The sequence below is a fragment of the Phaethon lepturus genome, unplaced genomic scaffold (genome assembly GCF_000687285.1).
Source record: "Phaethon lepturus isolate BGI_N335 unplaced genomic scaffold, ASM68728v1 Scaffold57337, whole genome shotgun sequence".
In the NCBI taxonomy this organism is placed as follows: domain Eukaryota; kingdom Metazoa; phylum Chordata; class Aves; order Phaethontiformes; family Phaethontidae; genus Phaethon; species Phaethon lepturus.
Window position 1 is genome coordinate 1,433 of NW_010552242.1, and position 14,930 is coordinate 16,362.

The 14,930-nt window shown below is 44.2% G+C and overlaps 1 protein-coding gene across 1 annotated transcript; it reads left to right on the forward strand.

The window, feature by feature from the left end:
- The first annotated feature begins 299 nt into the window (after positions 1-299).
- On the forward strand, positions 300-12,178 carry MED1 (mediator complex subunit 1). Its single transcript, XM_010291143.1, has 16 exons — positions 300-386; positions 1,220-1,298; positions 1,736-1,790; positions 1,916-2,048; positions 2,813-2,841; positions 3,225-3,296; positions 3,613-3,687; positions 4,260-4,333; positions 4,714-4,803; positions 5,539-5,650; positions 5,966-6,090; positions 6,287-6,405; positions 7,023-7,224; positions 7,403-7,498; positions 7,606-7,711; positions 8,552-12,178. The coding sequence occupies exons 1-16, from the start codon at positions 300-302 to the stop codon at positions 11,799-11,801; spliced, it is 4,704 nt and encodes a 1,567-aa protein (XP_010289445.1). The 3' UTR covers positions 11,802-12,178.
- Positions 12,179-14,930: the final 2,752 nt, after the last annotated feature.

Sequence of the window (14,930 nt, forward strand, 5' to 3'; positions counted from 1 at the left end):
ACGTCATTCTGAATGTGTGTAGAATAGGAGCTGGGCTTTTCCCAACGAGCCTGTAGGCATTTTATGGTCCTTAAGGTTTTTATAGCTGGTGATATGTCCTTAACATTTACTTAAGCTTAAGGTCTAAGTCACAGGGATAAATCATCAGTACATAAGTTTTTTGAAGTCATGTTTAGCTTAAAGGTGGAAAGTATTTTCATTACAACTGCCAAGCTGTTTTATTTGTAAAACTTCAAATATTGTCTCGTTCTCTTTTCTGAATATTCCCCCATCTTACAGAAACGGAGAAGCTGAATAAGATGAGTACCCTCTTAGAAAGACTTCACACAAAGTACAACCAAAACAGACCTTGGACAGAAACCATGAAGTTAGTCCGTCAAGTCATGGTGAGAATTGTTGGGATCTCAGCAGGAGGGTGTCTGAAATTTCTTTAGTAATAATTTTGTTGTTGGTTTGTTAGATCTCTTCGAAGTGCTTTACATTTTGTTCAAGCCTTGACTTCCTCCTGGGCCAGTGTGGTTGAGGCGTGCCAGTTCTCACACCCTGCAATGGCCAGAGGAGGGAGTGATGTCCGCACCCTTTGTCTGGTGTGCCTTTGCCTTCCCTGATTACAGCCTCCCGCTCTACAGCCTAATTGGCATGGGGCAGCTGTCAGCTCAGTGCCAGGAAGAGGGTCAAACTTGTGGTTTCAGCCAGCGCTGAGAAGCTCAAACTGTTCTACCATGTGCTGCTTCAGGATGTTGTGTTTTGCAAAGCAATCTGCCACTGGTTCAGCAATATTCAAAACTCAGTGTTGGCTTATTCAAAATGGGCTTGAAATATTGGTCTCTGGGTTGGGGGGGATGGAGGAGCAGGAGGCAGGGGAGAGCTACATCAAAGGCTTCTGCTTATGGTGTTAAAAGTTTGCCTGTCTCGTTATTTCTGTGTCGTCTCTTCTATAACTGTAAGGTTATACCTATTAAAAAGTTGCTACAGTCTGTTCTTCCAGATGAGCAAGTTGCTTAAAAGAAAATAAATCAATTCCAGGCCTGCCTTTGTCACCTGCTTCCAAAATGGATGTTGTTCTCCTACAGGAATCAAAATGAGGATGTAATTTTGGGATGAAATCTAATCTGCTTTTAATTACCTAAATAAATCTCACTTGACTGAACAAAAGTTGCAATAATTCCCTCTTACTGAGTGATACACAAAAAGCATGTTTTTCTTCTTTCTGACTAAGGAAAAGCGAGTTGTGATGAACTCTGGGGGGCACCAACATCTGGTGAGCTGTTTGGAGACTTTGCAGAAGGCATTAAAAGGTTGGTACATTCTGTGCATGCACTTTGCAGACTGCTTAACAGTGATGTGCTATGGAAATACTCCATAAAAGCAAGTGAGGTTGTTGCTAACACGTTTCACTGTGTTCCTAGCGCATGGGTGCTCACCTTTACATGAGCATGCTTATCTTGGTGCCAGTCAGTACCACTCAAGATTGCATGTGTTAGTGTTACTGTAAATGCCTGTACCTGAATTCCACTTGCGGAAGAAAACCCATTCTCTCTTTGCAGTTCTGAGAGCATTGGGCTTTCTGTATGCAAATTGTTCTGCCTGTGTTTTGAGAACGGATAATGTATGTAGTTTTGTATGTGAAGGTGTGAGCAGGCATGGGAGGGAGTAACCAGGTGAGATTAGTGTTAATGCTGATGTCTCATCCCTGGGGTTCACTAAGCCTGGTTTTTTGCTCTCTCCCATCTAGTATCTTCTCTGCCTGCCATGACAGATCGCTTAGAGTCCATAGCTAGACAAAACGGGTAGGTCGTCTTTAATTTATGGCAAAGGCATTTCCTGTGTATCTGTACACATCCTAATCTCGCTGCTGGTTTGATTGGTTTTTGTGTGCATCTCATGGCAATTTTTGTTTTGTTTTGTATGTAAGCCTTGGATCTCACCTTAGTGCAAATGGCACTGAATGTTACATCACTTCAGACATGTTCTATGTGGAAGTCCAGTTAGATCCTACAGGGCTGCTGTGTGATGTCAAGGTGGCTCACCATGGAGAAAACCCTGTGGTATGTATTACTGACAAAGATGAGGCTAATGCCTTTGTGTTTTTGGAACTGACATTTTGGCAGGTTTTTGGAAATGGGTTATATTGAGTGTTCCGCTAGACCTAGCATTACACCTTTGCTGCTTGTTCTAATGGAAAGTAAAAGCCTCCATGGAGTAGTCTGTTCTTGTGGGTTAATCTGATCGATGTAGTGTACGTGTGCAAGGATCGTTTTGCTGATGGTCCCTCTTTTTCCCTGAGTGGTTTTATAACTGGCAAAATTATGTGAGGAAGTTAATTCTGTGTTTCTGAGAAATTTTTTTGCTGGAGGAAGGATAGGGAAATTAATCTTATAAACCTTAGATCTGTTAATGGAAAGTACTGAAACATGAAATGCTGAAAGAAAATGGCTTTACTTCCCTTCTGCACGCATAGGAGAGTTTGAACTTTCTATTTACATTGGCATAGCCACTCTTCCGAAAACAGACCACTTTTAATATCTCTGTATAAGAGCTTATGTTTTCAACCTAAGGCTTCACAATTTTAAAAGTTTATTTCAAATTAGTCGTTTAAGAGGAAAGAGTATTGCTTGAATTTGTCCCAGAGGAGGTTGACGAGCAGAACTGGAACCATAGCAATGTGTAGTTTTGTGCATTGTGTTGCTTCTCATGAAAAACCTGATGCTCAGAAGTTTTACTGTCCTGGTATTTTACAGTTGCTGTGCTGCACAAAGCCTGAAATTGCTGCATTCAACATTGATATCGTTGTATGTTCTTTCCTTTTCAGAGTTGCCCAGAATTGGTGCAACATCTGAGGTGAGCAACAAGAGTTGTTTATTGCATATTCTGACAGGCTTCTCTTTGCAGTAGTGATCTGATGCTATTTTATGTCTGGAAACGCAAAATGTTTTATAAATGTTCCTTCCCCACAAAGTCTCTCTACTTCTCCAGGGGATTTTCTGACTTTGGTTCAGATATTTCTGATTCTTGACTGCTGTGCATGGCGTGTTGGAAGCCACAGCACAACATTCATCAGAATCATTAAAGCTGGACCATTTAAAGAACATATTTTGTAGCTTTCATGTAGCAAAAGTCTTTTCCTAAGTGACTTAGTGTCTGTATTAGTAGAACTTTTTCAAACAAAACCTTACCTGCTACAAATTTGAATATGTGCTACTTTTTCTTCCTCTTCCTTTCAGAGAGAAAAATTTTGATGAATTTTCTAAGCATCTAAGGGGGCTTGTGAACCTGTATAAGTTGCCAGGAGACAAGTAAGTCTAGAATATGTATAATATTTATTTACAACCACGTATATAAAATTAAACAGATCTACAAGCTTTTAGTTCTGTGTTTAAATTTTCATTGTGTATGATCCTACTGGCTTCATCACCATGGCTTGCATGTGCACACGGTAGGTAGGGAGGATTTAATGTGAAGTGGCAATGCAGAATGAAACATTATAATTTCTAAATGCTCATTCTGATGGCAAGTACTGCAGCTTGTCAGCCAGCAGTTCTCTGAGTTGGATTTCATTGCAGAGTTCCTTTCCATTTTTCTTACGCTGTTTTGTTGTTTTTTTTTCCCCAGCAAACTTAAAACTAAAATGTACTTAGCTCTGCAGTCCTTAGAGCTGGATCTCTCAAAAATGGCAGGGATGTATTGGTAAGGACATCTATATGGTTTGTTGTTTTTTGTCGTTGGTTTGTTTTTACTCAGTAACGCTGCATCATGTTGACTGATTCTGTTCATGCCACATACTGTATATCCAGGAAGTGTCACATCAGTGCCTGTATAGTCTGACGTTATTGCTAAGAAGTACAATGCTGAGGCTATAGAAGGCCTGTGCTAGCAGGGGAGCAAGATATATAGATACATAGATAAATTGCTTGGAGCTTTCTGAGTAATTCCTTTTTAACTGCAGAATTCAATTGAAAGAAAGTCTGGAAGGTAAAGAGTTTGTAACTAGGTGGATTAGTGGTAATATGTTTTACAGTAAGAAATGGAGAAACGTTTGACCATTTTTCACGGCTGTACATTCAGTGGATAAACCATCCATACTGCAGAGAGTAAAGCAGCTTTTGTTTTGCCTGTAACAGTGTGAAGTTTAAGATCACTACCTCTGTGTGACCGAGACGTGTATATATTGAGATAAAATCTTAGACTGCCATAAGCACGTGAATTTTGGCTTCAGGTATGACTCTGGCATGTTACAGACCTGATGGCCTCTTTTGCAGGCAAGCCACCAATGCAAATCCCCTCGACAAGATTCTTCATGGCAGTGTTGGCTATCTCACCCCCAGGAGTGGAGGTATCTTTGATTAACAATTAAAAAAGAAAAGAATAAAAATTACTTTTTTCAGGATCCCCTTAATGGACGTTAGTTTTACATTAACTGATGGCAGTAACGGAAAATGCTAATCAAACTAAAAGAGGGACGAGGTGGTTGAGTATTTGTAAGTCCCACATGATCTAGAAAGCCAGCTTTTCTTTACAAAGCCACACACAGTACTTTCATGGCAGATGGCCATGTCTGTGTCTTTGACAGCAGAGAACTCTTTCAGGGTGCACTAGCAGCTCTTCACTGTGTGTGCTGTGTTACAGTGCAAATACTACGTGGTTACAGGGGTTAGTAATGATTGGTTTAACTTGTATCGTCAGGGTGCCTGTTCAAAAGCTTCTCTCCCACAGGTCTTCTGATGAATCTCAAGTATTATGTCTCGCCCTATGATTTATTTGAAGATGGCACTGGAGCCGCCGTTATTTTGCATGAGAGCAATGGTAGGTCAGCTTCAGAAGCTACTGTGGAGTACTACTGCTTGAAGGGGAGCAGAAAGCAGAATTCCAACAGTCTAGCTCCCCTTTGCTGTCACTCTGTAATACAGGAAAATCATAGGTTGACTTATGGACACAGGTTTAATAAGCTCACGTGTAAACGCTGGCTCAGCTGACCATCTTCTTGAACGCTGTGGCTGTTCTGGAGTTTGAACTGGAGTGCTACCAAGGGTGATGCGGTGACAGTCTGCAGACAGAGCCTTTTCCCTTAGTGTGAATTTCATTGCTAACATGGGATTTATTTTGTTGTGGGAATCCTTGTCTCTGCCATCTTAGTGGAAGATTATTTTTTATGCATGAACATGGACATCTGTGTCTCACTAAAATGACAAAACGAAGTACCAATTAAAATTGAGACTGGTCTCAGGAAAGAAGAGGGTGAAATTGTCAAAAATGATTCTTTGTTTTGCTTTGTAAAAAGCGTAGTACAAACTTGCATCTGTATTTGGAATATATTTTAAGAATTATGCAATTGGCCTACCTTGGAAGAGAAAAATAGAGCATTAGGTAGCATACCTAGTTTGGCTGTAGTCCATTTAGTGATGAAGGTGAACACTGAAGACCGTGCCTTGTGGAGGAAGTAAGATATTTCCACGATAGTGGTGTTTAATTCATAAAGCTTGCATTGTTTTTTTTCATGAGCTTATGTTGTCGGTATTTTTTTCTTGCCTTCTCTTGCAGTTCCTCGGTCTTTGGGTATGAATGTGTCAGTAACAGTTGAGGGAACCATGGCTATGTACAAACTTCCAATTGCACCACTGATTATGGGCTCTCATCCAGTTGACAGCAAAGGGTAAGTGAAGGACATGTCTGCCAGGCCTTTCTCAGCGGCCTTGTTTAGATGCAAACTCAACATTCAGTCCTCTGTTCAAGTCAGAGTGGGGAGATGATGTCATAGCATTATATAAAGCACTTATGTGCTGTCTTTAAACCAAGAAATACGTATTTCAGGCATGTGACATGCTTTTGAGGGCTGTCTTAATTTTTAAGAAGGTATAACAATCTGCTTGTATTTGAGCAAACAGTAAATTGTATGTCTGGCTCTCATAGCAGAAGCCAGAGTCATGCCCTGCATTTAATAAGATCTGGTATTACCTCAATATTTCAGAACTCCGTCTTTCTCGTCAATCACCAGTGCCAACAGTGTGGACTTACCAGCTTGTTTCTTCCTGAAATTCCCACGTCCCATTCCAGTGTCTCGAGCTTTCATTCAGAAACTTCAGGGCTGCACAGGTGGGTTGCAGATCTGTCAGACTAGGTTTTTATTAAAAAACAGCCGCTAATTTTTAAAGCGTGCCAGAAAAGTTGCTCAAGGTTTTGTGCTATTTTCAGTAAAACCTGGATGAGTTTCTTCCACTAGATGGTAATGCCTTCTCTGGCCCACCATCTCTCCCAGGTGCTATGATTCTGTGCCATCTTGTTCCCTCAGGTATTCCATTGTTCGACACACCACCCACATTTATACCGTTGTATGAGTTGATCACACAGTTTGAATTATCCAAGGAGGCTGATCCTCTACCTTTAAACCACAATATGCGCTTCTATGCAGTAAGTATGTTACGACCAGAGCAGTTTGGGGTTTTTCATGTTTCAGGTATCTTTCAGGTGGGATAAAGGAAATTGGTACAATATTTATTCATAGGCAAAAACTATGCTATCCAAGCATTAGAATTCAGATACCGACAAAACCACAGTAATTAGGAAAATTAGGTAATGAAAAATCCATTGCTATCGAAGTGCAGCTGCAGGAATGACAGCAGAGGTATGGGACTGAGCCTTCCCAGGTTCTGTCCCTTCATCTTGTTCAGACTGTAATGTGTGGCTGATTGAATCGCAGCACTTTGGGAGAAATCCTAGTTCTTAAATTTGTCAATGAGGGATCTTGATAACTTCAGAGGATTCCTCTTTTCCTCAGAAGGGATGCCGTACTGTATGAAACTGTTTTAGTGGGGACAGTGAATACTGTTCAGCAGTACTACTTCTGAGGAGCTGAAATCATGTTTTTCTTGTTCAGATTGGAAGGAAAGTGTCTTCATTGTTTGTCATTTTCAGCCAGAAAGGTGGCTTGGCATCACTTGGATCTGGGGCCTGCGCTTTCCTTCCTAGATGTCTGTTGTTGCTTTGTACTCAGCAGTAATTGGAGTAAAGCAGAAATTGTTTGTCAGGCTCTTCCAGGACAGCAGCACTGTTACTTTCTGAACAAAGATGCCCCTCTCCCGGATGGAAGAAGCCTTCAAGGAACTCTGATTAGTAAAATCGCCTTCCAGCACCCTGGACGGGTTCCTCTCATCCTCAATTTGATCAGACATCAGGTGGCATACAACACACTGATTGGCAGCTGTGTCAAGCGAACCGTTTTAAAAGAAGGTGGGTACCGCATCAAGTGGAATATAATGTGTGGATAATAAGCAGCCTTGGGTAATTTTTCCACGTGTAGGAATAAGAAATGAGGCCTATACCCCTTCCCGTCTATATGGGGGTATTGAGCTGGTGCCTCTGGTTCGTCTCCTGTGTTCCCTAATGTAACAGTTCCCATGTCTTTCAGATTCTCCTGGGATCCTGCAGTTTGAAGTGTGTCCTCTTTCTGACTCCTGTTTTAGCGTATCCTTTCAGCATCCTGTGAATGACTCCCTGGTGTGTGGTAAGTGGATTCGGTAAAAGCATGAGAGTGTTTATGGGAAGGATGGCAGGGTTTTCTTCTACTGTAACCAGGATTTTGATCTCTTCCAAATGCCTTCTGTCTTTTAGTGGTAATGGATGTGCAAGACTCTACTCATGTGAACTGTAAGCTGTACAAAGGGCTGTCCGATGCTCTTATCTGTACAGATGATTTCATTGCCAAAGTTGTTCAAAGGTAAGCTGGATTTTTTTGTGCCACCATGCACTCCAAATCATAGAGATGAACTCTGTGTCTGTCTCGTATTTATCCTAGCGGTTTTGGAGCCATTCTGTCTGTGGGTGAGTTTTGTTAGTGGTTGTTTGGAAGAGAGGAAAGCTTGGAGTCCATTGAAAATTCCATGCCAGATGCTGAACCATAGCTACTTATTTTTGGGTGCATGTCCGAGGTGCCTACCTATTTATGCCTTCTCCTGTAGCTGGTTGCTTTCAAAGTCTTGTAAAACATGGAAGGGCTTCCCTGGAGTTTGTCATTTACACAGGCCTTTTGTCAAGGTTCCTCCACCCCAGCCACCATTCAGAACACAGTTAATGGTGTGTGACACAGACGTCTTCAGTGAGAATAGCTATTTTTTCTTTCAAAACATTACAAGCTTGTTGTCCTTGAGTAGAATGTGGTGTTATCATTGATTTTTACAGGGTCGCAGGAAATTAGGTTTGCCAAGCTTAGACAAAGGGATTTCCTGGCAGAATCAGAGTAAGAACCCAGACTGCATCCTGTGCTTTATCTACAAGTTCATGATCTGTCAGCTATTAGTTATTTGAGTTAATTGATGGATTAATTCTCGCTTTGTGATTGCAAAGCAATGCATAAAGGCACAGCTGTCTCATGGCTAGATAAGCATGATGGGATAAGTGTAAATACAAGCAGAACAGCAGGGCATTTACAGTGCCTGGACCTGTTGCTCTCTTGTGCCCAAGAGCCTTACCATTTGCTTTATATTGTTAAAACGTCTTCAGTGAATGTTGCTGTAGGGCAGCAAAATGCATGCTAAACCCTTTGTCTTGCGTCTTGCAGGTGTATGTCCATTCCTGTCACCATGAGAGCAATTCGTAGAAAAGCAGAAACGATTCAAGCAGACACACCAGCCTTGTCCCTCATTGCAGAGACAGTAGAAGATATGGTGAAGAAAAATCTTCCCCCAGCCAGCAGCCCAGGGTATGGCATGACCACAGGCAGCAACCCAATGAGTGGTACCACTACCCCAACAAACACTTTTCCTGGGGGGCCCATCACTACTTTGTTTAACATGAGCATAAGCATGAAAGAGAGGCATGACTCGGTGGGCCATGGGGAGGACTTCAGCAAAGTGTCTCAGAACCCTATTCTCACTAGTTTGTTGCAGATCACAGGGAATGTGGGGTCTACCATTGGCTCAAGTCCAACCCCTCCCCATCACACACCACCACCAGTATCCTCACCAGCAAGCAACACCAAGAACCACCCCATGCTCATGAACCTTCTTAAAGAGAATCCCCCTCAGGATTTCTCCACTCTGTATGGGAGCAGCCCTCTCGAAAGGCAGAACTCTTCCTCTGGCTCCCCCAGAATGGAAATGGGCCCTGGGGGGAATAAGCAAAAGAAAAAAAAATCCCGCATGCCGGCCGACAAGCCCAAGCATCAGACTGAGGATGATTTCCAGAGGGAGCTCTTTTCAATGGATGTTGACTCCCAGAATCCCATTTTTGATGTCAACATGACTGCAGATACCCTGGACACCCCCCATATTACTCCAGCACCCAGCCAATGCAGCACTCCTCCTACTACATACCCACAGCCTATACCTCACTCGCAGCCCAGTATTCAGAGAATGGTTCGACTTTCTAGTTCGGACAGCATTGGAGCCGATGTTACTGATATCCTTTCGGATATAGCAGAGGAGGCTTCCAAGCTACCCACCACTAATGAGGACTGTCCACCCATTGGTACTCCAGTAAGAGACTCTTCTAGTTCAGGACATTCACAAAGTGCCCTCTTTGACCCAGATGTTTTTCAGACGAACAATAGTGAGAACCCATACACAGATCCAGCAGACCTGATAGCAGACGCTGCTGTGAGCCCCAACAGCGATTCTTCAAACCATTTTTTTCCAGATGGAGTAGATTTCAATCCTGACTTGCTGAACAGTCAGAGCCAAAGTGGCTTCGGGGAGGAGTACTTTGATGAGAGTAGTCAGAGTGGAGACACTGATGATTTCAAGGGTTACGCATCCCAGGCTCTAACTACCTTGGGGGTGCAAGTCTTGGGGGCTGATGGGGGGGAAAATAAATTTAAGGGGAGCAATCAGTCCGATACGGTAGATTTTAGTATTATTGCAGCTGCAAGCAAAGCACTGGGGTCCTCTGACCTCATGGAGCACCACAGTGGAGGTCAGAGCCCTTTGCTGAACACGGGGGATTTAGGAAAAGAAAAGTCTCAGAAACGGGTAAAGGAAGGTAATGGTGCTGGAAGTAACATGGCAGGTCCCGGGATAGACGGGAAGCCGGGGAAGCGCAGCCGGACGCCATCCAGTGATGGTAAAAGTAAAGAGAAACTTCCAAAGCGGAAAAAGCAGGAGACAGATGGGAAATCTCCCTCTCACAGTTCATCAAACAGGCCTTTCACGCCACCAGCAAGCACAGGTGGGTCCAAATCTCCTGGGAGTTCAGGCAGATCTCAGACTCCTCCTGGTGTAGCTACTCCTCCTATTCCAAAAATAACCATTCAGATCCCAAAAGGAACAGTGACTGTTGGCAAACCGTCTTCACATGGGCAGTATACGAGTAGTGGCTCTGTCACCTCCTCCAGCAGCAAAAGCCATCATAGCCATTCTTCCTCTTCCTCCTCTTCTTCCTCCTCTTCAACCTCAGGCAAAATTAAAAGCAGCAAATCAGAAGGGTCTTCTGGCTCAAAGATGAGCAGCAGCCTCTACTCAAGCCAAGGTGGCTCAAGTTCAGGTCAGTCCAAAAGCTCATCTCAGTCGGTGGGAAAGCCTGGATCCTCCCCCATCACCAAACACGGCCTCAGCAGCGGTTCTGGAAGTACCAAGATGAAACCTCAAGGAAAGCCATCATCACTTATGAACCCTTCCATGAGTAAACCAAACATCTCTCCATCTCATTCTAGACCCTCAGGAGGCTCTGACAAGCTTGCTTCTCCCATGAAACCTGTCCCAGGTACTCCCCCATCGTCTAAAGCAAAGTCACCTATCAGTTCAGGTTCCGGAGGCTCCCATATGTCTGGGACCGGATCAAGCTCAAGTATGAAATCGTCTTCAGGAATGGGGTCCTCTGGGTCTATGTCGCAGAAACCACCTCCTTCATCAAATTCTTCAACAGCATCTTCATCTTCCTTTTCGTCTAGTGGGTCTTCCATGTCTTCATCTCAAAACCAGCATGGAAGTTCCAAAGGCAAATCTCCAAGCAGAAACAAGAAGCCATCTCTGACTGCAGTCATAGACAAACTTAAACATGGGGTTGTCACTAGCGGGCCTGGTGGAGATGACCCAATGGATGGACAAATGGGGCCAAGTTCCAATTCCTCAAGCCATACTATGTCCTCCAAACACAATATGTCTGGAGGTGAGTTCCAGGGCAAACGTGAGAAGAGTGACAAAGAGAAATCTAAAGTCTCTGTTTCTGGAGGGTCTGTTGACTCTTCCAAGAAGACTTCAGATTCCAAAAACGTTGGAAGCACTGGAGTGGCCAAAATTATCATCAGCAAACACGATGGTGGTTCCCCTAGCATTAAAGCCAAAGTAACTTTGCAGAAACCTGGGGAAGGAGGTGGGGATAGCTTAAGGCCTCAGATGGCTTCTTCCAAAAGCTATGGGTCTCCTCTAATCAGTGGATCTACTCCAAAACACGAACGCTGCTCTCCCAGCCACAGTAAGTCACCAGCATACACTCCCCAAAACATAGACAGTGAGAGTGAGTCAGGCTCTTCCATAGCAGAGAAGTCCTATCAGAACAGCCCCAGCTCTGATGATGGCATTAGGCCTTTGCCTGAATATAGCTCAGAAAAACACAAGAAGCACAAAAAAGATAAGAAAAAAGTGAAAGACAAGGACCGGGACAGAGATCGGGATCGAGATAAAGACAGAGACAAGAAGAAGTCTCACAGCATGAAGCCAGAGAGCTGGTCTAAGTCCCCAATTTCAGCTGACCAGTCTCTCTCCATGACAAGCAGTGCTATCCTCTCGGCTGAGCGACCATCCCGGGCTAGCCCTGAGTTTTTGATCGGGGAAGAAGATGATGATCTCATGGATGTTGCTCTAATTGGCAATTAATTTTCTTAGTGTCTTTAAAAGATGAGCTGTATGCAGGACCTAGGGGTTCTAGAGACTGAAAGAAAGGAACGACTCGGTGCAAGCCAGCCACGCTGATTTTTACAGGGTGTGTTTGAAGAGGAGAAAAAGTATTTCCAAGGATCTCCAAAGTCTGAACAGGAAGCGCGAGTGCCAGCAGCTCATTCGGCAAGCCAGGTGCCTGACTGTGGCCTTCATCCTGCAGACACTTACACTCATCCTTAATTTATAAGTATTAATGGCCCCATTAGAGTTAATGGGTGTAAAGCTAAGTGTGTGTGTAGGTGTGGGAGCAGACCCCAAACTGGTGCAGACAGAAACATAGGCTATTCTGGGAGAGTCCGAGTTCCCCTGCCCCTCTTCCCATTTGGAATAAGTTGCTTTGTTTATAGGAAGTTTTAGACTAATTATTTTAGGGCATGTTTTAGGGTTGGGTTTTACTTTTTTTAAAAGGGTGATTGGAAGGAAAAAAAAAAAGGTTTTTAATTTATTTTATTTTTTGTGTCATTTCTTCATTCAATGCCTGATTCAGTGTGGTGCTGAGGAACTTCACCTTCCTCTGATAGGAGCTGCTCTGCAGAATCGGGCACTGTGTTCAGACAGATTGCAGCATTTTATTCCAGGTCACAGTGATGAAGGATCGCTGTCTTATGTTTGGCTTCCCTTTCGTTTTAGCTATTTATTTATGTCCGTATCGGAATGCCTTGTGCTGCTTCTTTTCATGCAATCTCTGTTTTAATTGTATGATGCAGAGCCCAGAGGGACTTGGGAATTTGGGTGGAGCCCATGGATTTGAGCAGCTCTGCACCCATGCTTTGATGAAGTTGGTGAAATTCTGGCATGCGTTGGAGCAAATCTAAATTGAAAAGGGACTCCCCTGTCTTCATCTGAGCATTGCTTCCTTGTAAGCCTAGGAAACAGAGCTTCCCCATCTGTAAAGCGATGGACTGTAAGCCGCACACGTCCCAGTCTGGCGAACACTTTCGAGCCAGGCTTCATTTATCCACTACGAATACTTCCATTAATGTCGACAGCACAGCTAGCGTGCAGTCACGGCTAAAAAATGGGCCTTGTTTTCTCAATCTGTTTCTGTTTCTGAGCCCTTTAGGGTTTCATTTTGGTTTTTGCTTTTTTCCTTTTAACTTGCAGCGCATTTCCCAGATAGTAATTCTGATAATGCACACAAGCATTGCCTTCTCTCTCTGGGAGGTGTTAGCCTGGCAGTGTGAGTCAGCCGTGTCCTGGTGTAGCGCTGGCACTGCTGGAGAAACGGCCCCTAACTGGTTCATCTGGGATAAGAGTTGCAGCAGCAGCAGTGATTTCCTTAAAAGATGGATTTTCCCCTTTTGGCTGGAATTAAGAGCATGACTCAGGCATCCTCTATGGTCTTATCTTGTGGTCCCTGAAAGGAAAAGAGACTCAGGAGAGCGTTTTATTTTTAAAAGCAGTTAAATCTGATTCACTGAAGAGGAAATCAAGGGTTCTACGAATGCATCTCCCTTTGAATTATGTACTGAGCAGAGTCCTGCTCCCATTGGATTTTGCTATTGATTCCTGGAGGCTGGGATTTTCCCCGTGGGAATGAGATTATACTTTGTGTTTGGGGATGCAGTCAGAAAAGATGCCGAGGATTTAAGTTTCTTTTAACTGCAGAGATTTCCAGACCTGCTTACGGTCTGACCCCAGTGATACCCCAGGAAAGCTTGTTTCTTTTCCGGCTCATTCAAAGCCGTAGCAAGGCCGGTGACTTTCAGTAAGGTGGCAACTCTTCAGTTAATCGTAGGGATTTTTCAGCTCCTCCTCCTGCCTTCAGCTTATGCCAGGGCTCCTGCAGAATGCGGGAGCCGTGAATTTCTCCAAAGCCCCATGCCCAGGCTCTGGAGAACTCTCCCTTCGTGTGTTTTCCATCATTCATCCCTTGATCCTTGTGGTCTGCATACCGTAGCTTCCCCCTCACCGGTGCTCCCTTCTTCATGTGCTGAGACGATAGGAAAATAGCGAGTAAAGTCTAAACCTGGAGCAAATGACGTTATCTTACGCAGCATCGGAATCGTATGACTGTGGGGTGTCTGTGAAGAGGATGTAAGAAATACACCACCAGAGGAATTTCTCTTGAGACCCTGCTACAGCGGCCGCATCTCGGGAATGACGCCTGTTCAGGCTCCAGCAGGTTGTCATCTGTTTTCATGCTGCCCCTCTCATTTTGGGGTGTGTTTGGTTTTTTTTAAGTTGTTTTCTTTCACAAAAGCCCTTTGATCCCTTCTGGCTTGTCTGGAGGCCTAAACAGCCTTCAAAAAGAAGCGGTCTTCAAGTTGAATGAGGGCCAGGGATTTCACGGGACGGTTTGCTGGACTTGTTATTAATCAGAGTCATGTGTTACCGATGTGAAACACAGGAAAAGTTGGAAGGAAATACTGTTCAGTTTCATAATTAACAGAAAGATGCATTTTAAAGGAAAGAGCTGCGCGCGTTTCCTTCTCCGCTCACCCAAGACCAAAGTTCAATATCCTAAATTTCTCCGGTGGAAGATGGGCATCGCCATCGCCTGCAGAAATGGAGGGAACGGAGTCTGGGACCGCGGGATCGGCAGTTTAAAGCTTTTTGCCCCATTTCGGTGCGCTGTCCCCTTCCCTTTGGTGTGACGTAAATCACGTGAGAGAGAGCAGAGCCGGGCACCGGCAGCACGACGCCGTGATGAGGTACACGACTACACAGACGTTTGACCTGTAAACGCTTGGTCTCTGACAAAGGTTTTATTTTTTAAATATTTTTGCTTACTCTCGACAATTATTTTACGTCTTTCAGTATTGGAAAGATAAAGGTGTAAAGAAAATAAAAGCCAAACCTTTTAATCTCAGGTGGTGAAGTGTACGTGGAGATGAAAAGAAAAATGTTTTTTTCCGAACTGGTCGTGACGTAAGTACCCGTCTGGGGAGCGGCTGCGCTGGTCGGGGCCGCGGCGCGCGCCTTCAGCTCTCGGGAGGTGCTGCCGGGATCGGGCTTGTTGACGCGCAAACGAGTCGCTCCGGCGTGACGAGGGTTCGCCCCCGGCACCGGGACGCTCAATTTTCCCGCGGGAATTACATCACCGCTACGTCACGCCAGTCCGGC

Coding starts and splice junctions, on each gene's coding strand:
- MED1 (XM_010291143.1), top strand. CDS start 300: ATGAGTACCCTCTTAGAAAGACTTCACACAAAGTACAACCAAAACAGA. Junction 387..1,219: donor AGTTAGTCCGTCAAGTCATG/GTGAGAATTGTT, acceptor TTTCTGACTAAG/GAAAAGCGAGTTGTGATGAA. Junction 3,688..4,259: donor AAAATGGCAGGGATGTATTG/GTAAGGACATCT, acceptor CCTCTTTTGCAG/GCAAGCCACCAATGCAAATC.